This window comes from Phyllostomus discolor, chromosome 1 (genome assembly GCF_004126475.2).
Source record: "Phyllostomus discolor isolate MPI-MPIP mPhyDis1 chromosome 1, mPhyDis1.pri.v3, whole genome shotgun sequence".
Classification (NCBI taxonomy): Eukaryota; Metazoa; Chordata; class Mammalia; order Chiroptera; family Phyllostomidae; genus Phyllostomus; species Phyllostomus discolor.
This window is the reverse complement of record NC_040903.2, coordinates 191047689-191068716: the sequence shown is the minus strand read 5'-3', so window position 1 is coordinate 191068716 and position 21028 is coordinate 191047689. Positions and strand designations below refer to the sequence as shown.

Below are 21028 nucleotides of genomic sequence, written 5' to 3'. Positions count from 1 at the left end.
GAAAAGGGACAGGACAAGTTCATCAAGGTCAAATAGAATATAGTGAGCGGAAACAAGTCTGCATGGCCTCAAAGAACAGTCAAGTCTCACACTAGGGGGAGCTTCGCTGTCTAATGAAGAGGGAGAGTGACAGGGGCAGAAAATAACCCACTATTAAAATACCCACAATAATAGGAAAATCAAGATCTTACACGTGGCTTTAAAAAGATAAAGCTTTCATCAATTCGAATGGGTGAAGCACACAGTGGAAAGCATGGGCTTATGGGAACATAAGTAGTCAACAGTAACTTCAGACTAGCATATTCAGTATTGAGAATGTTAGTCATTTATCAGACTTTTATCTGTACCCTTCTTGGGTGGTCCTGTGCTAGGCTGAGGATGTGTAGACAAATAAAACATGGTCCAAGAGAAATTTTTTTTAAAGATTTTATTTATTTATTTTTAGAGAGGGAAGGGAGGGAGATAGAGAGAGAGAGAGAAACATCAATGTGTGGTTGCTGGGGGTCATGGCCTGCAACCCAGGCATGTACCCTGACTGGGAATCGAACCTGTGACACTTCGGTTCGCAGCCCACGCTCAATCCACTGGAGAAATTTTATTTTGGAGAGAGAAGGCAGGCAAATTTGGAGCTTGGAAATTTTTCTAATAAAAGAAAGACGAAGCCTGAATGCCAAGAGAAAGGAAATCAGGTTTATTCTCCTAAAAAGGGACTATAAAATTATCCATACCTTTTCCTCACTAAACTCCCAATCAAATCTCTAGTTTGTTTATGTAACAAATGTCAGCTGCCACTTTAACTCATATCCATAAGTGAACACCTCTGACTGGGTCTGGGGTGGTATACCTGTGTGAGCTCCAGAAAGTCGGACTCTCGTGTCCCTTCTATCCTGTCTGGGACTCATTCTGATTGAGATTTAACTCCATCACTGCTTCAAAACAGCCTTTATATCAAGGTCACCTATTAGAGCCACTTTGCGAAATGCAAAGGTCAGTGTTCAGTCCTTGTCTTCCTCAATCTGCCAGCAAGCATTTGACGCCAGTGAGTGTTTTCCCCCTTTTGTCTCTGGGAGCCTGACCACTCTAGCCTCTCTTTCTACCCACCGGAACCTCCTTCTCAGTCTCCTTTGCTGGTTCTTCTTTGTCTCCTGATTGCGAAAAGTTGGGGTGTCCCAGGGCTCTAATATTTAATATTTTACTTCTCTCTGCCTGGGTTTGAAGCCCAGTTCTGCCACTTGCTAGCTGTTTGCTCAGAAGAAAGTCACTTAATTTCCTCAAGATTCAAATTCCTCATTTATAAATTGGTAATAGAAGTAGCTACCTCTCACAGTGGTTATGAAGATTCAATGAATCTATTTACGTAAAGTGCTCAGAACATGCCAGGCACTAGACGCATTAATTATTTGTCTTTATTCTTATCACCATGTTCTTTATCACTCACTACCTACATGACTGCATCAGGTCTCGGCGGCATTCAGTTTTATCTACACACTATCACCTTTAAATTTGTCTCTAGCCTAAACTTCTGCTGTGACCCCAGAATTGTATATTTAACTATTGGTTCAACATCTCCATTTAAATTTCTAATAATCATCAAAAATTTAACATGCCAGAACTTTTCATGTTTGTCTAGTTTTCGTTATTTCAGTGTATGGTAATCTTACTATTCCAGGCGTTCAGGCTCTGTTCCTACTGTAGGTCCAAGTCCATCAGGAAATCCTTCCATTTCTACATTCGTACCCAGAATCTAACCACTTGTCAACAAACCCACTGCTACCACCCTACTCCAGAGCATCACCATCTTTTGCCTGGATTACTGCAATAGGCTCTTTTCCACCAATATTTTCTCTTCTCAACACTGTAGCCACTGTGATAGCGTGCATATTATATTAGCTGTATGACTTTGAGCAAACAACTTCACCTCACTAAGCTTCCCTTTTACCATCTGTGTGTAAAACAGGAAAGTAATAAGACCCTCAGATTATTGTGAAGATTGAGAATGCATGCAAAGCACATTACAGAATGACTGGCAGCTTTTTGAGAATGAGTAAGTGGTGGCTTTTAAAAATCCAAACTATTTTTTGGATGGGGGCTGTCTGTAGTTTATTTTTTTAAATTAAAAAATATATATTTTACTTATTTTTGGAGAGAGGGGAAAGGAGAGAAAGAGGGAGAGAAACATCAGTGTGTTGTTGCCCCTCTCACACACCCCCTACTGGGGACCTGGCCTGCAACCCAGGCATGTGCCCTGACTGGGAATGGAACCAGCAACCCTTTGGTTCGCAGGCCGGTGCTCAGTCCACTCAGCCACACCAGCCAGGGCTAGTTTCTTTATTTTTAAAAGTATGGGGATTTAAAAACAAAACTGTCTGAAAATGCCATTCATTGATTCCATAAATACTGTCTTTCAGGCCAGGTGCTCAGCTAGAACACAAAGATGGAAGGAACATGACCCCACCTTCAAGGACACCACAGTGCCTGATAGAAATAACATAGTCCTGGGCTAATGTCCAGAAAAGAAAAGTAAAACCAAAGAGAATAACAAATTTTCCCACAACCTCCAAGAAAAGAAGTCTTACGGGTGAAAATTGAGTTTATGAATCAGAAACCTTATGGTTTTGTATACTTTTCTGCCTTCCTTTAAAATTGATATCCACAGTCGTTACAGATTTAAGAGACTAGATCGGCATACATGTGAATACTTAGTGATTGGTGTTAGCCTTTATTTCTACCACGTGGGAGACGCTGCTTGGTGTTTCCCGTGTGCTGACTGTCATTTCCTGAGCTGCGTTTGCTTTTTAGTTTAGTAGTTTCTACTTATCTGAAAAAACAAGATGGAGAAGTCAGTCCAATGAAGTAAAAAATCTGAAATACAGAATAAAGTTATTTCTCTTAAGTAAAAAACTTTAAAAACTATGCATAAAATAAGTGATTGAAATAAGTAAAATTACATTGATAATACAGCTTTTCTTCTTAATGCAATGATAAAGATCCTTGGGACAGAGAAGCACACATTTTTCAAAGGTAGAGGTTGAAGCAATGTAAAAGGAACTTCTAGATTTCTTAAAATTTTTGTTTTAAGCTATTTCTATCCAAGTAAGAACCTAATAAATCAAGACGTTAAGATTAAGGTGATGGGCTTTTATTCTTTAAGAGTTATAGACAGGCATAGCATTGAACTTTTTTGCAAGTTTTGAATCTGTGCTAAACTGAGCCCTAAAATAAGTCATAGGTATATGAGATTTACATGCATGTAATATATGCTTGTTGAAATAAGGGGCCAAATAACTTTCAAATTACTTCAGTGGGAATATGAAGTCTTTATTAGTAACAAACCTTTTTTCACCATTTAAAATAATTGTATGCCTTTGCCCATATACATAAGCAGTTCACAGCTTGAATAGCTGGGAGCCACTTTCTAAAATTCAGAAGTCAAGATTTAAACATGGTATATACATCATCACTTTTGCCCTCCTTTGCATCTGTAGTTCTTAATGAGGCCCCAATATTTGAAATGCCATTGTGATAGAATATAGCAATCAAAGGATGAAATCATTAGAACATATTGGGTTATCTTTAAAAGAATTTCTTTCTCTAAATTGTATAATATAAAGGATGGGACCAAAGTAGATTTACAGTTGTGAGGATGCAAAACAGAGAGTCTATTCTTGTGTTATTATTTATTAGCTATTGTATTATCTTCCATGTGAACGACTATACACCTTCTTTTGCCCCACCCTGCATTGAGAGCTAGCAGGGCTTGGGACTCTGTCTAGGTGGATGTAAGAACCGGCACCTGTCACCCTGAGTGCCACCGTGTCACTGTCCACCATGACCACAGAACAATATTAAGAATGTGCTTAAAAAGAAACAGAAGTGACAAAAGAATAGGCAAAGACTCAGGAGTATACATGGATGCCAGCGGATTATTTTGTGTGGACATTTGTTAATTTTTGGCCACACTGTTCTCCACTGGTGCATAACCTCTGGCCCATGGTGTGCATCTGGGTGGGGCCCTGTTAAACTAGGTGCTCGGTGCTAAACTAGCAGGCTTTGGTGGCAGAATGACAGAGGAGGGACAGAAGGGTGGGCACCTCCATTCCATCACCAGAGCCCTGAGGAGATGGGCATGTGGTTCCTGCCAAGGCCGTTCCTGGTTCTCTAACCTTCCCTTAAATTCTGTGAACTCAGCCCCTAAATGTGCACGTGTATGAACCCACACACGTTGGCTATGTTGGGAGAGGCTGCGGAGAGAAGTCCTACTCCTAAGTGGTTCACTGTCAGCTGGTGTCTCAAAGAAATGCAAATGCAGTAGGCTGGGGCCACCACACACAGCGATGCACATTTGCACTGAGCACAGAACGTGAATGGGGTCCCCGACACCATGCAGTCAGTGAACAGTTTGCATAGCCGTACAGGGCAGCCCGGTAGGTACTCTGTCAGTGTTCGTATAATATGGGTATGAAAGAGACAGGCCTTGGTTGTGCTGGCTAATCTAAGAAAGCACGTTCGTAAAGAGTATGATGAGGGAGGCAAAGGGGAAGAGTAGAAATGAGAATGAAGGGAATCTCTTGTAAAAGCAAAAGCAAGCAATTCTCTCCCAGTGCCTTATCTGAAGCTCCCTCTTTTCCTGTGCTGCTACATTTTGACCCATGATGGATGCAGGAGCAGAAACCCCAACCAGGCCTCTGCTTTCCAGTCTACCTCTATTGTTACTACAATAGAAGCAATGAAAGTCAATGTTAAAAGCTTCAATTTATCGACAACTTTCTGTGAAAGTGTCATGTCCACCCTTTTATCTATAGAGATTTATAATTGTAAAAAATTACCTTTAGGTTGTCTTACATGTTTTTTTTTTCCATTGGCCTTTTCTTTCTCTGTTTTCCTTCCCTTTCCTCACATCCATTCCCCTGAGAAAGAGGGAGACAGATGAGGCACAGGCTCGAGGAAATCAGAGGAGGATTCGGCATGGGGAAGAGAACCAGAGGGCAAAAAGAAAAATGGTGGGGAAAGAGGAAGAGAGGGAGTAAGGAAGAAAGGAAAAAGCCAAAAGCAGGAGAGAAAAAAAGGTACATAAGGAGAGGAATCTTATCCTTGGTCTTAAATTCAAATGGTGTTTTAGCCTCCTCATCAAAAATGTCTTTATTCTTTCCAATGGAGCCCATTGCTAAATTTCCCAAACAGGTTCTCGATTTCATCAAGGTAGAATAAACCTGGCTGCTTAGGATTCCAAGGAATTTGATTAGTCATCAAAGAAATGTGGGGAGGGGTGGGGAAAACATTCCCAGTATTTCATAAGTATTTTCCCCTCTTCTTTTCTTGAATCTCTATTATTTGTCTCTTTTCTTTTCACCTTGGAAAATAACATAGAATCATAGACAAGTCTATTGTTTGGGCTCCCTGGAAAGAAATCAGCAAAGGCAAGGAGAGCAAAGCCCAGGAAGACAAATGGAAAAATCAGGAAGGGAGACGGACCCACACCCGGGGAGACAGGTTTAACCCGGGCCCTGCCTTGTAGCCTTTTTGTAAAAGCACACTTGAAGTGCCACTTCACCAAAAATCTGATTCAGAAAAGAGAAAAAGGGTGATTGTTGTAAACTGCTGAGAGGTTTGAGAGATGAATTAGAGACTGTGGCCCCCCCAGCTAGCCATTGCCCAGAATGGGGTGAATGTGAATCTGACGAGGTTCACAGTTCCGGGGGTTTGCTTTACAGCAGTGGGAATGCAGTACTCGGGCTTCTGCCTAGAGGAGAAATCAGATGTACACACTCAGTTTTAGTCTACACTCAGTTTACATTCAATAGGACGAGGGCTGATGATTCTACTGATCTTTACTTTTCTTGGGGTAGAGTGTTAAGCATAAGGAAGAGAGTATGAAAGGGGAAAAAGAAGTGATTCAGAGTGTGAAGAAGGGGAAGGAAATGCAAATCAGAGGGAAAATTGCAAAACTATACAATCCTAAGTAAGGAAAAACGGGAAGATATAGAAGAGAAAAATGGAAAGAATGAGAAAGTATGTGAAAGAAAACAAACAGGGAAAATCATTAATACTTTTGTGAAAACTGCATGCCAGGTTTGCATCTTGCACCGTCCTTGTGATTGAACAAGCTTGGGGGGGAATTTTGCTGCACGTGGACTGCTCTTCACTTTGCTCCTCCTTTCCAGAGCCCCGTTTCAAGCTGCCCACTACGTTCACAAAGATGGGCCACCTCGACCACAAACACAGCAGCTTATAGAATCGTGACAGGTGAAAGGGCATTGAGACAGCCAATCACGCCCTCCTCATTCCCCCACCCATATGCACACACATTTGATAATTAAAATAACTGAGGCCCAGAGAGATTCAATATGGCATCCAGAAACAGAGGAAGTGTAGTTTCAGCTAGAGGTCAAATCCAAGGCTTTTGTTTCTCAGTTCTGTGTTTGATAGTAGACTTCTTCACGTACCCAAAGTCTTCCAGTTCCTCTCCCAGCCTGTTTCATGGACTCACTACTCTCTGGTCCTGTTGCCCCCAAACTCTGTTATCTTCAGTTTTTTTCTCTTGTCCCCACAGGTAATTAGTCAACAAATCTTTTGACTCTGTAATCATGTCCTTTTGTCTCACCGCTTCTTACCTGGCCCAAGGCTTTGGCACCCTTCATCAGGACTGTTATGCTGATTTCCTATCTCTAGTCTCTGCCAGCTTCTCTTAGAAATTTCAGTTGTCTTAAAACATAACCTTAATTTTGTCATTTCTCTCTCTTTCAGGGCCTTCTCCTTACGTACCAAACAGTACTATCCACACTCCGTAGCACAGCCCAAGACCTGCGTAGTCTGGCTCCCACCTCGCCTTCTGGCTGCATCTTTCATTATCCCTGCAAAGGAGCAGGCCCCGCACTATCCCCTGTGTTTGATTTTGTTCACACTCTTCTCTGTGCCCTCATGTTCTTGCTTCCCCCTCTCTAACCCATAGACCGCCTCCTTCGGAGGATCTTTCCTGATCTTCTCTCTTGAGCTAAAACTAGGTTCTCCATTTTTCTCTTAAAGTGCCTATACCATTATAATTTATGTTATTCGTGCACATATCTTGAGGCCAGGTAATATGTCCTGTTATTTATTTAGTTTTGATCTCTTCCAGAGCCTGCCAGTACCTCATCTATAATAGATAGGTATCGAATGTGTGTTCAGTTGAACAAAATTGAGTTTGTGCCAAGACAAGTGAAAGAATCAGTCACGTGTAGGATGAAGATAAAACTATTGATGTCCTACATTAAACATTGATGTCCTACATTTAAAGTTTCCATGGCTTACATAATGAGTGCTTCAGAGTATATGTAGTTATGTGCTAACGTGCTATGTGTTATTGATAAGGCTGCTGCTAGGTTGATCCTTTGCCTTTAGAGAATGAGGGGAAAATATTTGCCAGTTGGACATCCCTGGAATTTCTACAAATACACTTTGGTTTCTTTCTTTCTTTCTTTTTTGTTTTTTCGGCAGATGTAGTCCCCCACTCCATGCAGGCTGCCACAAAGACAGAGAGTGCAGGGATTTTTTTCTTTTGCATCCCAGTGCAAACCAAAAGAACAACACGAGATTGTTTAAGGTCTATTCCTGGATGCGATCACTTTGGTTTCTTTTTGAAATATCATTTGGGGTAGAAACTGACAGATGAAAATTTTATGTACGACAAAGGCGATTTTGCATTTTTCTTGTAAACCACAACAGCATTTCCCCACGATGTTTCCAGGTTCAGTACTGTGGGCTATAAAACAGGTGAAGTCACACTGCAGTGAAGTTGATCTGGCACTTTGGACGCGCAGCCCAGCAGGAATGGCCAGAGACAGGTCCCATCTGTACAAACACCTATCCTTTAATTATTTGCCTTTTTGAGGAGGACGCTTATAAATGTGACTAAAAATGCCTTTTAGTGTTGGTTTCTAAAGTGGAAGTATTTTTTTCCCCGCTCCACTTAAGTCCAGTGAAATGTGCCTCTGTGTTCCTTCCGTGACGTCCCTTGCGTGCATGACTGGAGCTGAGGTCTGCGCCACCCCCGGGTCAGACACGAACTTAGAAGTGAGTCAGCAGCAAGCAAGGGAAGCGGTCTCCACTGGTGCCTGGAGGACAACCCCCACATTAGAAGCTTGTGTTACAGTTTTAAAATCCTGAGACATGAGAATTTGTAAAGAAGAAACTGCCAAACAAAACGTTAAATGCTATCACCTGACAGCAAAGCAGAGGCCAAAGCTGACAGTAGGAAGAAAAGAGGGGCCAGATGATTTCAGATTTACCAAGAGATTTAGTGTGGACCCTCCCCTTCCAAATCAGCAAGGACAAGGGGCCCTATTGTTTGGGTTCTGCCTGCAGAGCTAGCCTGGGAGTGGTTCATGCCCAGAGAGTTAGATACTGGGAACTAGGAAACTGATCTCTACCAGACAGAAAAACGTGAAGAGATGCCTCCCACTTGACAGACAGCACGAGGACAGGCTTGCGAAGCGCTTCCGCAGTGGGAAACCCTCCGAAGGGAGCAAAGGCAGGGCAGGGGGCGCATCAAAACATCTTGTTCGATTCCTTTGCTCTCGACTACTCTGTTCCAGGACCCAGAGGTGACTCCCGGACACCAGGGATTTCAAAGATGTAGTGGAATTTGTTCCCTACCTGAAGTGTTTGCATCGGTTCTTGTGTTCCTGTAAAAATAAACAACACACTTCAAAATTTTTGCCAGTGTAACCACAAATATTTAGAAAATAATGACTGGGTGTGAGACGACTGACCACTCTCTAAATGCTTTGTAGATAGTCATGAGACATGATTGGCGCACCTAGGGCATTGGTGGTGATAATACATATTGAAGAAAAGTTACCTAAACTCCTGTAATATGCAAGCTATCTGACCTGTAACAGCCATCCAAGTAAATTGTGTGTAATGATATATAATGTATTTAAATTATGTGTAATAATATATAATGTATATTGTCTGTCACCTGTCACTCAGTGAGGTTGGGGTGTCCCCATCCTGTTTCGTCCCCAGGCCCTGAAAACTTATTTGGGGTCAAGAGTGAGAGAAGCTCAGGGGCTTACCTAAACAGTCAGCTGTGTTGGGGATATAAGCTTGCACAGAGGCTGGGGGGAGACTCAGGAGTGGGTGGGCGCCTGGGGCTGGAAGTTCTTTCTCACAGTCTCTAGTGGCCCTGGTGGGGGCACAGTGCCTGGGAATCTTACAGGTGAGGAGAAGCAGACTTTGTCAACCCCAAAATATGCCTTTTAGAAATGTTAATTATTTTAAGATGGTTATTTTTAAGAAAAGAAAGACCCAGAGAGAATCTTTGACCCTCCTCCTTACCTGCCTAAAGGAATTCAGATAGAAAACCCTGCTCTGCTCAGAGGAGGGGAGCTGTCAGCTCGGTGTCAGGCTGCGGTCTCAGTGTGACGATGGGGAGGAAGAGGCCGAGCCAAGCCGGTGTTTAGACGCCCCTCTGGGTCGCATCGTTTTTTGGGCGTCCTGGCCGGATCCGGTTCCCTAATATTCGCTCTCTCTCCTCTACCTGTGCACTGCCTCCTTTCCGTTGGTGGTCCAGGCCCCTGCCTCCCTCTTCCTGGTCTAGAACAGTGCCTGGACTTCAGCTGCCCAGTCTGTCCCAGAGCCCTACATTCTCAGGGAACCCGCGTATGTACATATGTAATGAGTTTGGTTATTTGCTCTTGTTAATCTGTCTCGTGTTAATTTGATTATTAGACCAGCCAGATGAACTTGAAGGGTAGAAGGAAATTTATTTTTCCTCCCCGACACAGGTGAAGTACTTGCCCAAGTGATTATATTTCTTATGGTTTAGTGGCTAGAATAGGAGAGAAGCTGTCAGTTTTTCAGACTATTTTACTTTCAGAAATGTCTTTGGATAAAGAAGTTTGTTTCCTGCACTCCTAATTTTAAAAGTTAATAACAATAATTACAATACTTATTCTCTTAACCTCACTGGTATGCTAAAACATAAACCTAATTCACTTAATTTTCACCAAATCTTTGTTTCTTTGTCACATGTTCAATAACTATTTTGGAACTGTTGCTGTTTGAGCAAAAGAAAATAATTACCCTTAGATAATACCTTCACAGATAAGTACAAAGACATAATTATGATCCATTTCAAGGGTTCTGGCAAATACATCCAGTTCCAGTTCTAATGGATCTTTCCAAAGTAAAGGTTAAACTAGTAATTTTCTGAGGAGTTTGCAAATAAAGGTTCATGTAGCCTTTACTAAATAGGTCTGGTGATTTAAATGAAGATTAACCTTAATGATCAAAGTTTTCAAGAGACTGAGAAGTATAAAACAAATGTACTTTAAATAGGTATAAATTAAAATAAAGCCTGCCATTACCCTCCATAAAGCAAAGGGAAGAGTCACACTAGCACTATTATCTCGGGGTGAAAAGGAATGTTAATGCTTTACAAAGTAAATCCTTCACCCCTAAAGCAACTACGGTGACATTACAGAGGGCTCTATAGTCTTTCACTCATCTAGATTTGAATTTCTGAATTTACGTTTTAAAGAAAAATGAATTTGTGGACAAAATAGCTAACAAGGTCATTGTTTAATTTTTTTCATTGTTCCAAAGTACATGGTTATAAAGTGTCACTGAAATTCATGGTCTTGAAGAAAAATATGTGGAACTTATTTACCACTCTCACAATGCCTGGCAAAGTCCTCCCGATCTTACAATATTTTACAAGGAATACTGTCCCGGAATAAAGCGCCAGTGAGTTCCACGCTATTCTTAGATCGCACCTGTCATTCACAATGAACATTTTCAAATTAGGCTCTAGCTACTAATTGTATTCCTGATGTACACTGGCAACGAAAAAGAATCCAGGCTTGATTAAATTGGGCTAAAGAGGATTACTTAGAACCAAAATTTGGTTTTTGCTTTGTGTTTTAAATTTTTACCTGTTTAACGTTCTCCTTAGTGAAGTCAGCAGATAGAAGACACAGGAAGGTAAGGCTGGCAGATGGGGCCTCAGAGAATTTGGGATTTACTCACCTCCAAGATCCCTTTTATCTTTAAAATTCTGTAATTTTTTTTCTATTTAAGGCACAATTTTTTCATTTTTAAAGTGATTATAATAGTGAAACTAACAAAACTTTGCACTTTCATTTTTCATTGTAAAACTTTTTTATCTCACAATTTTAATATTTTAAAAAGCCACTAAGAGCTAAGCTACTGCCCAGAGGATTTTTAGGATAGTGAGACTATTCTGTAATGGTAGATACATGTCACTGTGCATGTGTCAAAGCCCATAACAACCCCTTTTTTATATTTAAAAAGAATTTAGACAATTCATTGCATCCCTCCTTTTCATTTTTGGTAAAATAAGCATTTAGATCTACATTTTTCTCAGGTTTCTTTTTAGGTGTTACTCCAGAATGATGGATTAACTTTTCATCTTTATAATACTAGAGTGTTCTCTCCCATTCATCTTGCAATGGAATATTCAAACTGTGAAACCAGTTTCTTTCAGATGAAATTAGTTGGAAATGTTGAAAAGTATAAGGGATATGTAGAGGAGAAAGCATAGAGGAGTATAAAGAAGAAAAAGTACCCATCGTCATTCCAGAACTTGAGTCCCGGGACTCCAAAATGTGGACCCTGCGATTCTGGCCTGTTTCTTCAGCACAGCCAACCCCAGACAGCAGCCCAGAATGCCAAGTGCATGATGTGGGAAGTGGGCACGAAATTAGACGAGGTTGCACCAAATGTGGTTAGTTAAGAGGTGACCATGTCATTCGCTTGTATTGTATCTATATCTGAGAATGTTGGACAACAAACGGCTGCGTGGTGGGGACTTCCAAGCGTGAGTGTATTTAATTGCCTCCCGTCTTAGCATGCCCCGCATTTCCCTGTTTCTCATACCTGGATTCTTCAGCCTTGAGAGCTGTGCTTTTAAAACCAGTTGACGTTATTTCTGAGGTTTTATCACCCATCTCTTTGAATGTACTTGTCTCACTTTCTCCTGGGGTCAAGGTAGTATGAAAATATCTTTCGCCTTCAAAAGTCAGTGTTGCATTTGAGATGTTGATGTGCTCTGAGCACGCTTTGGACGCATTCTTACTTTCTATACCTCCTAGACAGTCAGGCTTCAGGATGTTTTCTATTTTTTCCTTTGAAAACAGTAAGCATGGGCAAGTCAGGAAACAGAAGAGCATTATACAAAAACAGACTATCTGTGGAGCCGTGTCTACAGCAGTAACCACCACTCCATCTGATTTACCGAGCGCCCTTAAGTGCGAGGGTGCAATAATGAGGTAACCAGGCCCAGGAGGCCCGGCAGGTGTTGGCGGCTGGCAGCGGGGGGTCCTGGCACAACACTCTGAAAAGCCCATGTGGGCATTCACCCCAAAGTCACCTCCCATGAGAGAATTAGTACTTAACTACAGTAACTTCTCTCCCTGAATTATCAAGGAAAGGAAGGTTTTCTAGAAATACCTTGCTACCTGCTCCCCAGTCCGAGGCTGTTCTTGATTTAAGAGCATCCAATAGGTGAGAGGGGTGGAAGGTTCATCATCTTACTAGATCTCGAAAGACTTAGGACTTCTGCCTAAAACTGAATACCCTAAATTCTGTCCTGTTCTCCTAACGTCCCGGTTTCTGTGGATGCACCGCCTCTTGAGAGGCTCACTGCCTTTTTCAGGGCCTCCCTCAGGCCTCGGAGCTGCGTCAGCCGTTTCTGCGCTGCGTCCCTCCAACAGCCCTCCCACCTGCGCCTCCCAGTCCATCAGCTCCGTGACCTTCCCTTGAAAATAGTGCAACAATTTCCTTCCTTAAAAACTTCATTCTGTGTGACAACAAAAGTCATATATATTTATCATAGAATAATTTTTAAAAACCAATAAGATATAAAGTGAAAGGAAGAATGTTATTGCTTGCTTGAGGCCACTGGCCAGAAATAACTACTCTTGTGGCACATTTCACTTGGTCTTTCTGTCCATTTATTTATTTGTATATGTATACTTTGTGCTTATATTTTCATTTTATATCCTACACTTTTTGCTTAACTATTCTGTTTAATGCTAATAAGCATTCTCTTTATTATACACTGAATTATTCTAGTTAAAAATTTGTTATTGTAGGAAACAGAACATCCAGAAAAGCGTGAAGAAAACACGAACCCCCCCTCCCAATGTGACTGTTCCCTCTCCCTATTGTCTTAACGTGTATAAAAGTATTTTTATACAGTAGGAATTATATTCTTAATTTTTCACTCTACTTTATATCATGAAGATTTCTCCAAGCAAAGGAAAACTCTTCAACAATTTTAATAGCTAAAGAGTATTCGTTCATTGAACAAATGTTTACTAAGGGTCTATGATCTAGCCAGATACGTACTATGGCCACTCCTGGGTAAGACAGATGCGGGGAGGCCCCTCCCGGATTCAAACCCACGTAGCCATTTCCCCTGGAGTGGACGTTTAGATTATGACCATATTTTCATTTTTTAAATAAACAGCACAGATGTGGTATGATTAACATCTTCATAGCTAAATCCTCATTCCTATTTCTGATTAATTCCTTTAGAAAGATTCTTAGAACTGGGATCAGTGAGCCAAAGGTTATAAACATTCTTAGGTTCTTGATTCGTGATGATTTCAAGCAAGTTTGTACCAATTCTCAACCCTCCCATAAATCTAACCAGAGCTTTACTAACACTGACCGTTTTTATTGTTTTAATGAACAGTTTTATAGGTTAGATTTTTAAAAAATTTGCATTTGTTTGCTTACTAGCCAGGTTAAACATTTTCCACTGTATTTACCTAGAATTTCTTCTCTGAACCTTCTTCCTTGCCCTTTGCAATTTTTTAAAACTTGTGGGCCCCATCGAGGTTTCCTGCAGTAGCCTTCAAACTGATTTCTTTACCTACAATCCATTTTACCTACAATTGATGCCATTAAACTAATCTTTTAAAAACACAGCTCCTTCACATCTTTTACAGGAAGGGGTATTGTGGCTAAACTTTGCCCAAAGACTGAAATCCACACTTCTTATTTTGGCATGCAAGGTTTGCAAGCAACTTACCATCCTGTATCCGAATATTCTCCACATATCTTACGCTCCAGCCAAACTGAACTAACCATGCTTGGATATGGCTCTGGGTTTTCTCACTGTCTGACCTTTCCCACAGCCACTCCTTTTGGTGTTTTAGTGTCCCATGTCCACCCTCACTTTTACCTACTGAAGTTTCACCCCATCCTTCAATGTACTGCAACCTTCTCCACATTTAAGCCTTAACACAGCCCTTACATGATTCTAATATCCTCGTTTAGAGATGAGACAGGCTCATGCAGGCTCAGTGACGTACCCACACTGCTCTACAGCGGGGCAAGATTCCAGCCCAGGCCTCTGACTCTGATCCCATGGCTCTTTCCGTCCCGCCACAGCTTCCTGGCACTGTGGTAAGTTTGGCGGTGAGGGTGGGCACTATTTCAGGAGACACCTGATGACAACTTTCCACCAGGGCTTGGGGCTCCGATGTCATTATTGGAATTAGGTGACTCAGAGCAAGTTCCGTAGCATTTTGATGATCCACACCAGGTAGCTAACCAGAATCTCAATGATCGCTCTTATCTTTGGTCATTAAAGACTTAGAAGTCTGCCGTGCCACATACCTTTTCCTTGGCCCTTAGTATGTCGTCATTTTCAAACACCACTTTGACCTCCGAACTGTTTGTGACATCATGAAGGTCTGTGACTTCTGTGACTTCTGTGAAAATTTTGATGTCTGGGGCCTCGGCGACCTCATTTTCTGGAACATCTGTCACGTCGGTGATGTCGGTGACGACGGTTAATTCCGAGAACTCGGGGCTGTCTACGGCGTGTGCTGGGTCTGGGCCTGGGTGCACGTGTGGGGCCTGTAGAGCCGTGAACCCTGCGATGTCCATGATGTCCACCGAGCCCGTGATGTCTGTGCTGTTTGTGATTTCCGAGAGGCTTGAGACTTCCGACACTCTGGAAGCTCTGCCTCTCTCCTGGTTCAGGAGGGAGATGAGCTGCTCCCACTGAGAAAACAAGGCGTCCTGCTTGTATGCAGGGGCGCAGAGCTGCAGGTAGTAGGCTCGGCCACTCACCAGCTTTACTTTGAGGCGCATCGTCTTTGCGTCATGTACAGACAGAGTCACGAACTGCAGGGGGAGGAACCTGCAAACAGACGCACAGGTCTTCTGGGGGCCCAGCTGGAAAGCTATCAGGGGCCTTTCCATTAACGTCTTATAGTGGTTTGAAGAGTGAGACTTGGGACAACAGGCTTTCCTCGCACACAGGCCTGGGCAGGGGCAGGCACAGGGCGGGCATGGGGCGGGGCGGTGCCTTCTTGTAGCTGCCACGTTCCCAGGTCTGGTCCTAGGGGGTCATCCTACCTGAATCCCATTCCTGGGGCTCTGATATACTAAAAAAAAATCAGAGTATCAGCTGTTTACCCCAAGGAGTCGTCCTATTTCATCCTGCAGACCTGAGCCTTAGAGAACTTAGGCAGTGTGCTCTAGGCCATACAGCAAGTCGGTGCCTCAAGACAAGACCAGAGATAATTTTGATGGAAGTTGGGATGCTGGGGGAGAGGGGCATGTTCTAGAGAGGCAGTCTGGGTCTTTAGTTCCTGCTACTTAAGTTTAATAAAAAAAAAGTTAACCTCCTGTTTGGCTGCTGCCAGGTTGCCACACACGATTTTCCCGGAATCTGAGGGAGAGACTCGACCTTTCACGCGTGGCACGAGTGCCGGTGAGCGGCTCCCTGGGCGCAGCTGCTTCCGTTTTCAGCTCCTCAGGGGCAAAGCGTATTTTCTGAAACATCTTTCACCTCTTCCTTTGTAACTCACCTGGTGAGCACCAGTTTCTCAGGAACATGAGACGTCAGGAGACTTTTAAACAGGGGTTCTGTATCTTTCCTGGCGGTGGGGGTCAGATGTGCGAGCAGCATCATGTTGGGGGTCTTGGGGCTGTGTCTGGAAGAGCAGATGCCTACTGTCACCCAGTTGGCTCGGTTATGCAGGTAGATGGACTCACCCCTCCTGTTGACCTGAGACAGACAGAGAACAGGAAGAGAGGTTTTCTGACAAAGTGCATGGTCCCGACAACCTTGCTGGCCTGAGCTGTGTAGGAAATGAAGGAGCAATGAGCCATAGGATGCACTGGTCACTCACATGTTCATGTGAATTTTTGGAGCTTTCACAGTGACAGGGCAGACACGGTCCCTGACCCAGGGAGGTCCACAAAGGGAGGCGAGCATTAAACAAGTCTGTCACTATTACTATTGGAAGAAGAGTTACCAAGTACAAGTTCAGGCTGCTGTGCTGTGGCACACACAACAGGGGACTTGACCTAGAAGGGGATGTGGGCAGGGGTGTGCTGGTGAACGTGTAACAACGGTCTCTTGGAGGGTACACACACGTATGTCTATTACACATTTTACTGATATAAATCATAAGAAGCACACGATTTACAAATAGTGATATGCAACACCCTTTGTTTTAAATTCCATTCAGCCAACTGATTTTCACAAAAGTCTTTATTGGCCTTTGCCAAACTCTTGTATCTGTAGCCTCAAGAACATAGATAATAGTAAAATGTAGTGAAATAATAGGAGTGATGAGTTTTGAGTATTTGTTGCCTTCGTTTTGAATATAAATTAATTTTAAAAGTTTTTATAATTTAAGTTTTAATAATGGCTGTGTTTAACAAGCACTTGCAAACTTCTTAAACACTTGTCAGCCGGCCAGACGTAGGGTCAGAGAAGTGCCCCCGAGGAAGGGCCTCTCACTGAGCCCCGGACGGCGGGACCAGAACACACTGGCTGTGTGGGCTGTCAGGCTGAGGGGCTGCATGTGTAGCACCCCCAAAGCCTAAGGCTCTCGGCCAGTAAAATCTCTGCTAGTCGGAAGAGGAGGAAATTGGGTGGACAGGGATGTTAAGGGAGCCACAGAGGCTTTAAGCAACACTTGGTTTCTCCGCTGTACAATAACTGGTTCAAAAATAAATAAATAAACCACTTAAAAACAAATATACTCTGAAAGATGTTATAGCCCACACTATTGATTGATCTACTTGACACCATCCCCTCTTTTTCCCAATGAACAGAATTCTGGTTTTGTCTCGTACCTACCCCTCAGGGATGGTGCCCCAACCCAGGGGTTAAACTATGACTGACCTAAACCAGTCACGGTGACCCATCCCCTTGTTAGTGATTGCTTGCAGCAGTGGCATGTGACCAGGCCTGGCCAATGAGACACTAGTGGGGGTCTGCTGGTGGCTCTGGTAACGGATTCTGAGCCCTCAGAAATGGCTGTAAAGATGAGAGGCATCCCTGTTGTTGCTGACAGCTGTCGCTGTCCTGTTTGCATGGGATGTGGGAGGGAGATGGCTTGAGGGTGACAGAGCAAAAAGAGAGGACCTGGGTCCCGGGTGGCTCCCTGAGGGTGAGCCGATGCCCTGAGGCTCTTGCATTCTATTCGAGGTAATAGTTGTTCTTTTTCCATTCAATCTTGTTGAGTCTGCAGAAGAGAATAACCTTCTCCAATTATGCCTGGTCTGGGGCGGTGGACGGACTGTAGAATGCTAACTGCCCCGCAGTGTTCATCAGAACATGCAATGGGTATTTGAAAAGTGTGCAAGAAGAAGTGCAAAAAATAAAATAAAAAGATTGTTAATAGGAAAGAAGCATATGGAAAGTAAAGTATATAAAATTATGACTTAATCATGTGTGTTCTGGGGTATCACTTAAACATTAGTGTCCATTGAGAAGTCACCTCCTGCCTATGGTTCTGGAGGTGAGGAGGTCGGCCCAGTTCCCAGGTGTTGGTGCAGAGATGATGCTGTGTCTGTGGTCGTGCCTGTCACCCCTCTGTGGCCTCCGCTGGGGTGCTGCTCAAATGGGTGTGTCTCATGTTAGACTTGGTTGTAGCATTTTAATGAAGTTTAGGGGTATGGTCCACACCATTGAACTCATTTATTTGTCTGAATGTTTTAATGTCAAGTGTTCAAAGGAAACTTAGAACTGCTCCCAAATGCACTGAAATGTAGTTTCATTCAGAATATGGGTAGGTTTTTATGAAAGGAAACTTTTCTCTCTGGCACAATTTGACAATTATATTTTATCTTCAGAACTAAGAGTGAAAATTCACTTTAAATCCTAGTTGTGTCGTAGATATTATTCTCTAAAATGTCTTCTAGGCCTAAGAAAGGTTGAATGCTTTCCCATGGCAGGACATCCTAAAAATGACCATTGTCCCTTTATGTAATTTTGGCAAGATTATGATAGACAGTTACAGGAAAGTTAGGACAGAATTCCTAAGTCAGAGTTGGGAAAATTTGAAATGAATTTGTCTTCAACAGTATAATTATTTTCAGTTGTTTAAAATCCCCAAACTGTTCCCTTCAATTGTATCACACACAACCTTATCACACTTAAAGCAATTCTCCTCCCAACCTGCTCAGTCATCGTTGAGTAAGTTAGTGACTGAAGTTAACTACAACATAATCCAGGGCTCAAATATTTACCTGGATAAAGTTGCCCTCTAACATGGGCGGAGTCACAAAAGGGGCGTACTCCCCGCCATCCAGCTTGTTCCGGAACCCTCCTGGACCCTGCAAGGGTGGGACGCGGAAGGCTTCCTGCTCACGGGTCCTCGCGGTAGACTTCCTGTTGTTCTTCTTCATGGTGTTCACGCACAGACCTCAGAAAGCTGACGAAGTGGACACACCATGAACAGACGCAGAGAAAATTTAATGTAACACATAAGGAGCCTCACTTATTCATTCATTTGTTCAACAAATTTCATCAACATCTACGATCTGCTAGGTGTGGTGCTGCGCCCTGGAGACACGTGTGAGCAGGACCCATAGGACCCTCCCCTCAGGCAGCCTGTGCTCTGTGGGGAACAGGAAGTGAGCAAGGAAAACAGTGATGTTGGATGATAAGGGTCCCAAAGACTCTGGAACGGATACGTGGAATCGGAAGCGCCTGGGGTGTGGTGCTGGCAATGCTAATTAATTAGGGTGGTAAGGGAAGGCCTCTGTAGGCGGCCTCGAAACACTTGCCCCGTGTCCCCCAAATCATGAATCCTGTCTTCCTAATTGATGTACCAGAATCACTTCCACCACTCAGGGTTCACAAGTCATTTTTTATAAGTAGGGTATAAAACTACACTAAACTGAGAACATTCCTTCCTGATCATTCACCCGTGATGGAGCTTAGTTCTTGGTTGGGAGGAGCCGGTACTGATTTAATCAACAACCATTATTCATCTCCCGCTCCCTCTCCGGAAACCGTGGCAACAGACACCAATGGCTCTGCCTCATTAGATCCCATCCTTAGCGCATCTCAAGCATGAACGCACTGGAAGCAAAATGAGTCAAGGAGAGCAAGAAAGTAAACTAATCCAGAGAAGCCAAGATGTAATAAGAATGAAACAAACAAACAAAAAAAGTACTCGATGAAATAAAGAAAAAAAGAGAGATAAAACAACTACCATCTAAAGCAGAGAGGAAGGGAAATAATAATCCACAGAATTTTAATTTGGTGCTTGTTTTGTGGGAGACAATAAAGACTTTATATGCCCTGCCTCATTTAATTCTGAGAAGACTATGAAACAGCATTATTAACATATTCATTTTATGTACTATGCAGTTGAGGCTTGGAGACAGAAAGTAATTTACCCAACGTCACACAGCCTGCGCGTGCCCCACACACCAGGAACAAGACCCGCATAGTCTGACCAGAGGAAGTTATGTTGTTGCTCAAGCTTCAGTCCTGCCTGGAGTGCTCGGAAAGATGGATGTGAGGACTGGCAAGGGTTAGAGGGGTCAGGATAGGTCGGGATAAATGGGAAAGAGAAAAAAGGAGGGAGAATTAAAGAATACAGAAGGTGTTCTTCTCCTTTCTGTTCCTGTTCCTTCTTTCTATTCCTGAACAATTTAGTTCTAAATCCACTAGCTAAACAAAGAGAGGCAGGAGTCTGTAGTGGGGAGAGTGGGGAACTACAGCCCAGAACACTCTCTCCCACTTAGATGCCCGCCTCACCCTGCTTGGGCTCTGATTCCTTACACTGGGTTGCACCTACCAGGAGAGGGGTGCAACCCAGTGTAAGGAATCAGAACCCAAGCAGGGTGAGGCGGGCATCCAAGTGGGAGAGAGGATGGTGGAAGGGACGGGTAACCAGTTACATCCAGGGGAACCGATCTAATGCAATAAGAGACCACGAGGCTTTATTCTGATATTAGTTAGTTAATTAAAAGATGGATGAGGAACAGAATATTTACATGGTTCAAACCAACATATTCATTCATTTCAAAGGGCAAAAAAAGGACTTTACAGTGAAGAAGACGGGCAGACACCTCATAATGAAGTGAGTTGTGAACACTGTCAGCAATGGGACAAATCAAAATAGTGCGCCACCATACAGGATGCAGCGAGCAGCACGCAGCATCCTTCTGGGATGTTCCTCCCAAAGATGCGTGGCCTGAACAGCATCATTAGGAAACATCAGGAAGACCCACATCAGGGAAAGTCTACAAGATAACTGACTTGTGATCCTAAAAAATGTCAATGTAATGAGAGACAAAGAAAGACTGTGGCACTGTTCCAGACTAAAGGGGACTAGAGAGATGTGACCACTCAATGCAGTGTGTGAGGTTCTAAACTGGGTCTTCTGGTGACGCAGGCCCTGACTGGGACATTCGGCGAAGTTCGAATGGGAAGTCAGGATTAGGGGGCGGTAACATGCAGTGTTCATGTCCTGATTTTGATGGTTACATTTTGCCTGTGTAGAAGGACATCTTTAATCATAGGCAACACCAACTGAAGTATTTGGGGATAATAGGACATTGAATTGGAGAACTGCCCTCAAAAGATTCAGGAAATAATATTCTGTAAGTCTGTGACAGTTTAAAGAAATTAATGGGAATAATAATACAAAGAAAAAGTAAAAAGGTGGAGAGGAGACAATGGGGGAGGGGAGATGGATGAGTACTGAGGTTCAGGCCGTGAGTGCTAAAGGCCGTATCAAACCATTCCAGGTTT

General features: G+C 43.0%; 1 protein-coding gene and 1 non-coding gene across 2 annotated transcripts; both read right to left on the bottom strand.

Moving 5' to 3' along the window:
- Positions 1 to 6929: 6929 nt before the first annotated feature.
- Positions 6930 to 19464, bottom strand: FAM71D (family with sequence similarity 71 member D). Its single transcript, XM_028508252.2, has 5 exons — positions 18508 to 19464; positions 15831 to 16030; positions 14629 to 15157; positions 11878 to 12125; positions 6930 to 8660 (listed from the first exon to the last, which is right to left on the bottom strand). Exons 1-5 carry the CDS (start codon positions 18664 to 18666, stop codon positions 8603 to 8605), a joined length of 1194 nt encoding a protein of 397 aa, XP_028364053.2. The 5' UTR covers positions 18667 to 19464; the 3' UTR covers positions 6930 to 8602.
- On the bottom strand, positions 7472 to 7597 carry LOC114493662. The gene has a single exon (XR_003684275.1). It is a non-coding gene; the product is annotated as a small nucleolar RNA SNORA31 (small nucleolar RNA).
- Positions 19465 to 21028: the final 1564 nt, after the last annotated feature.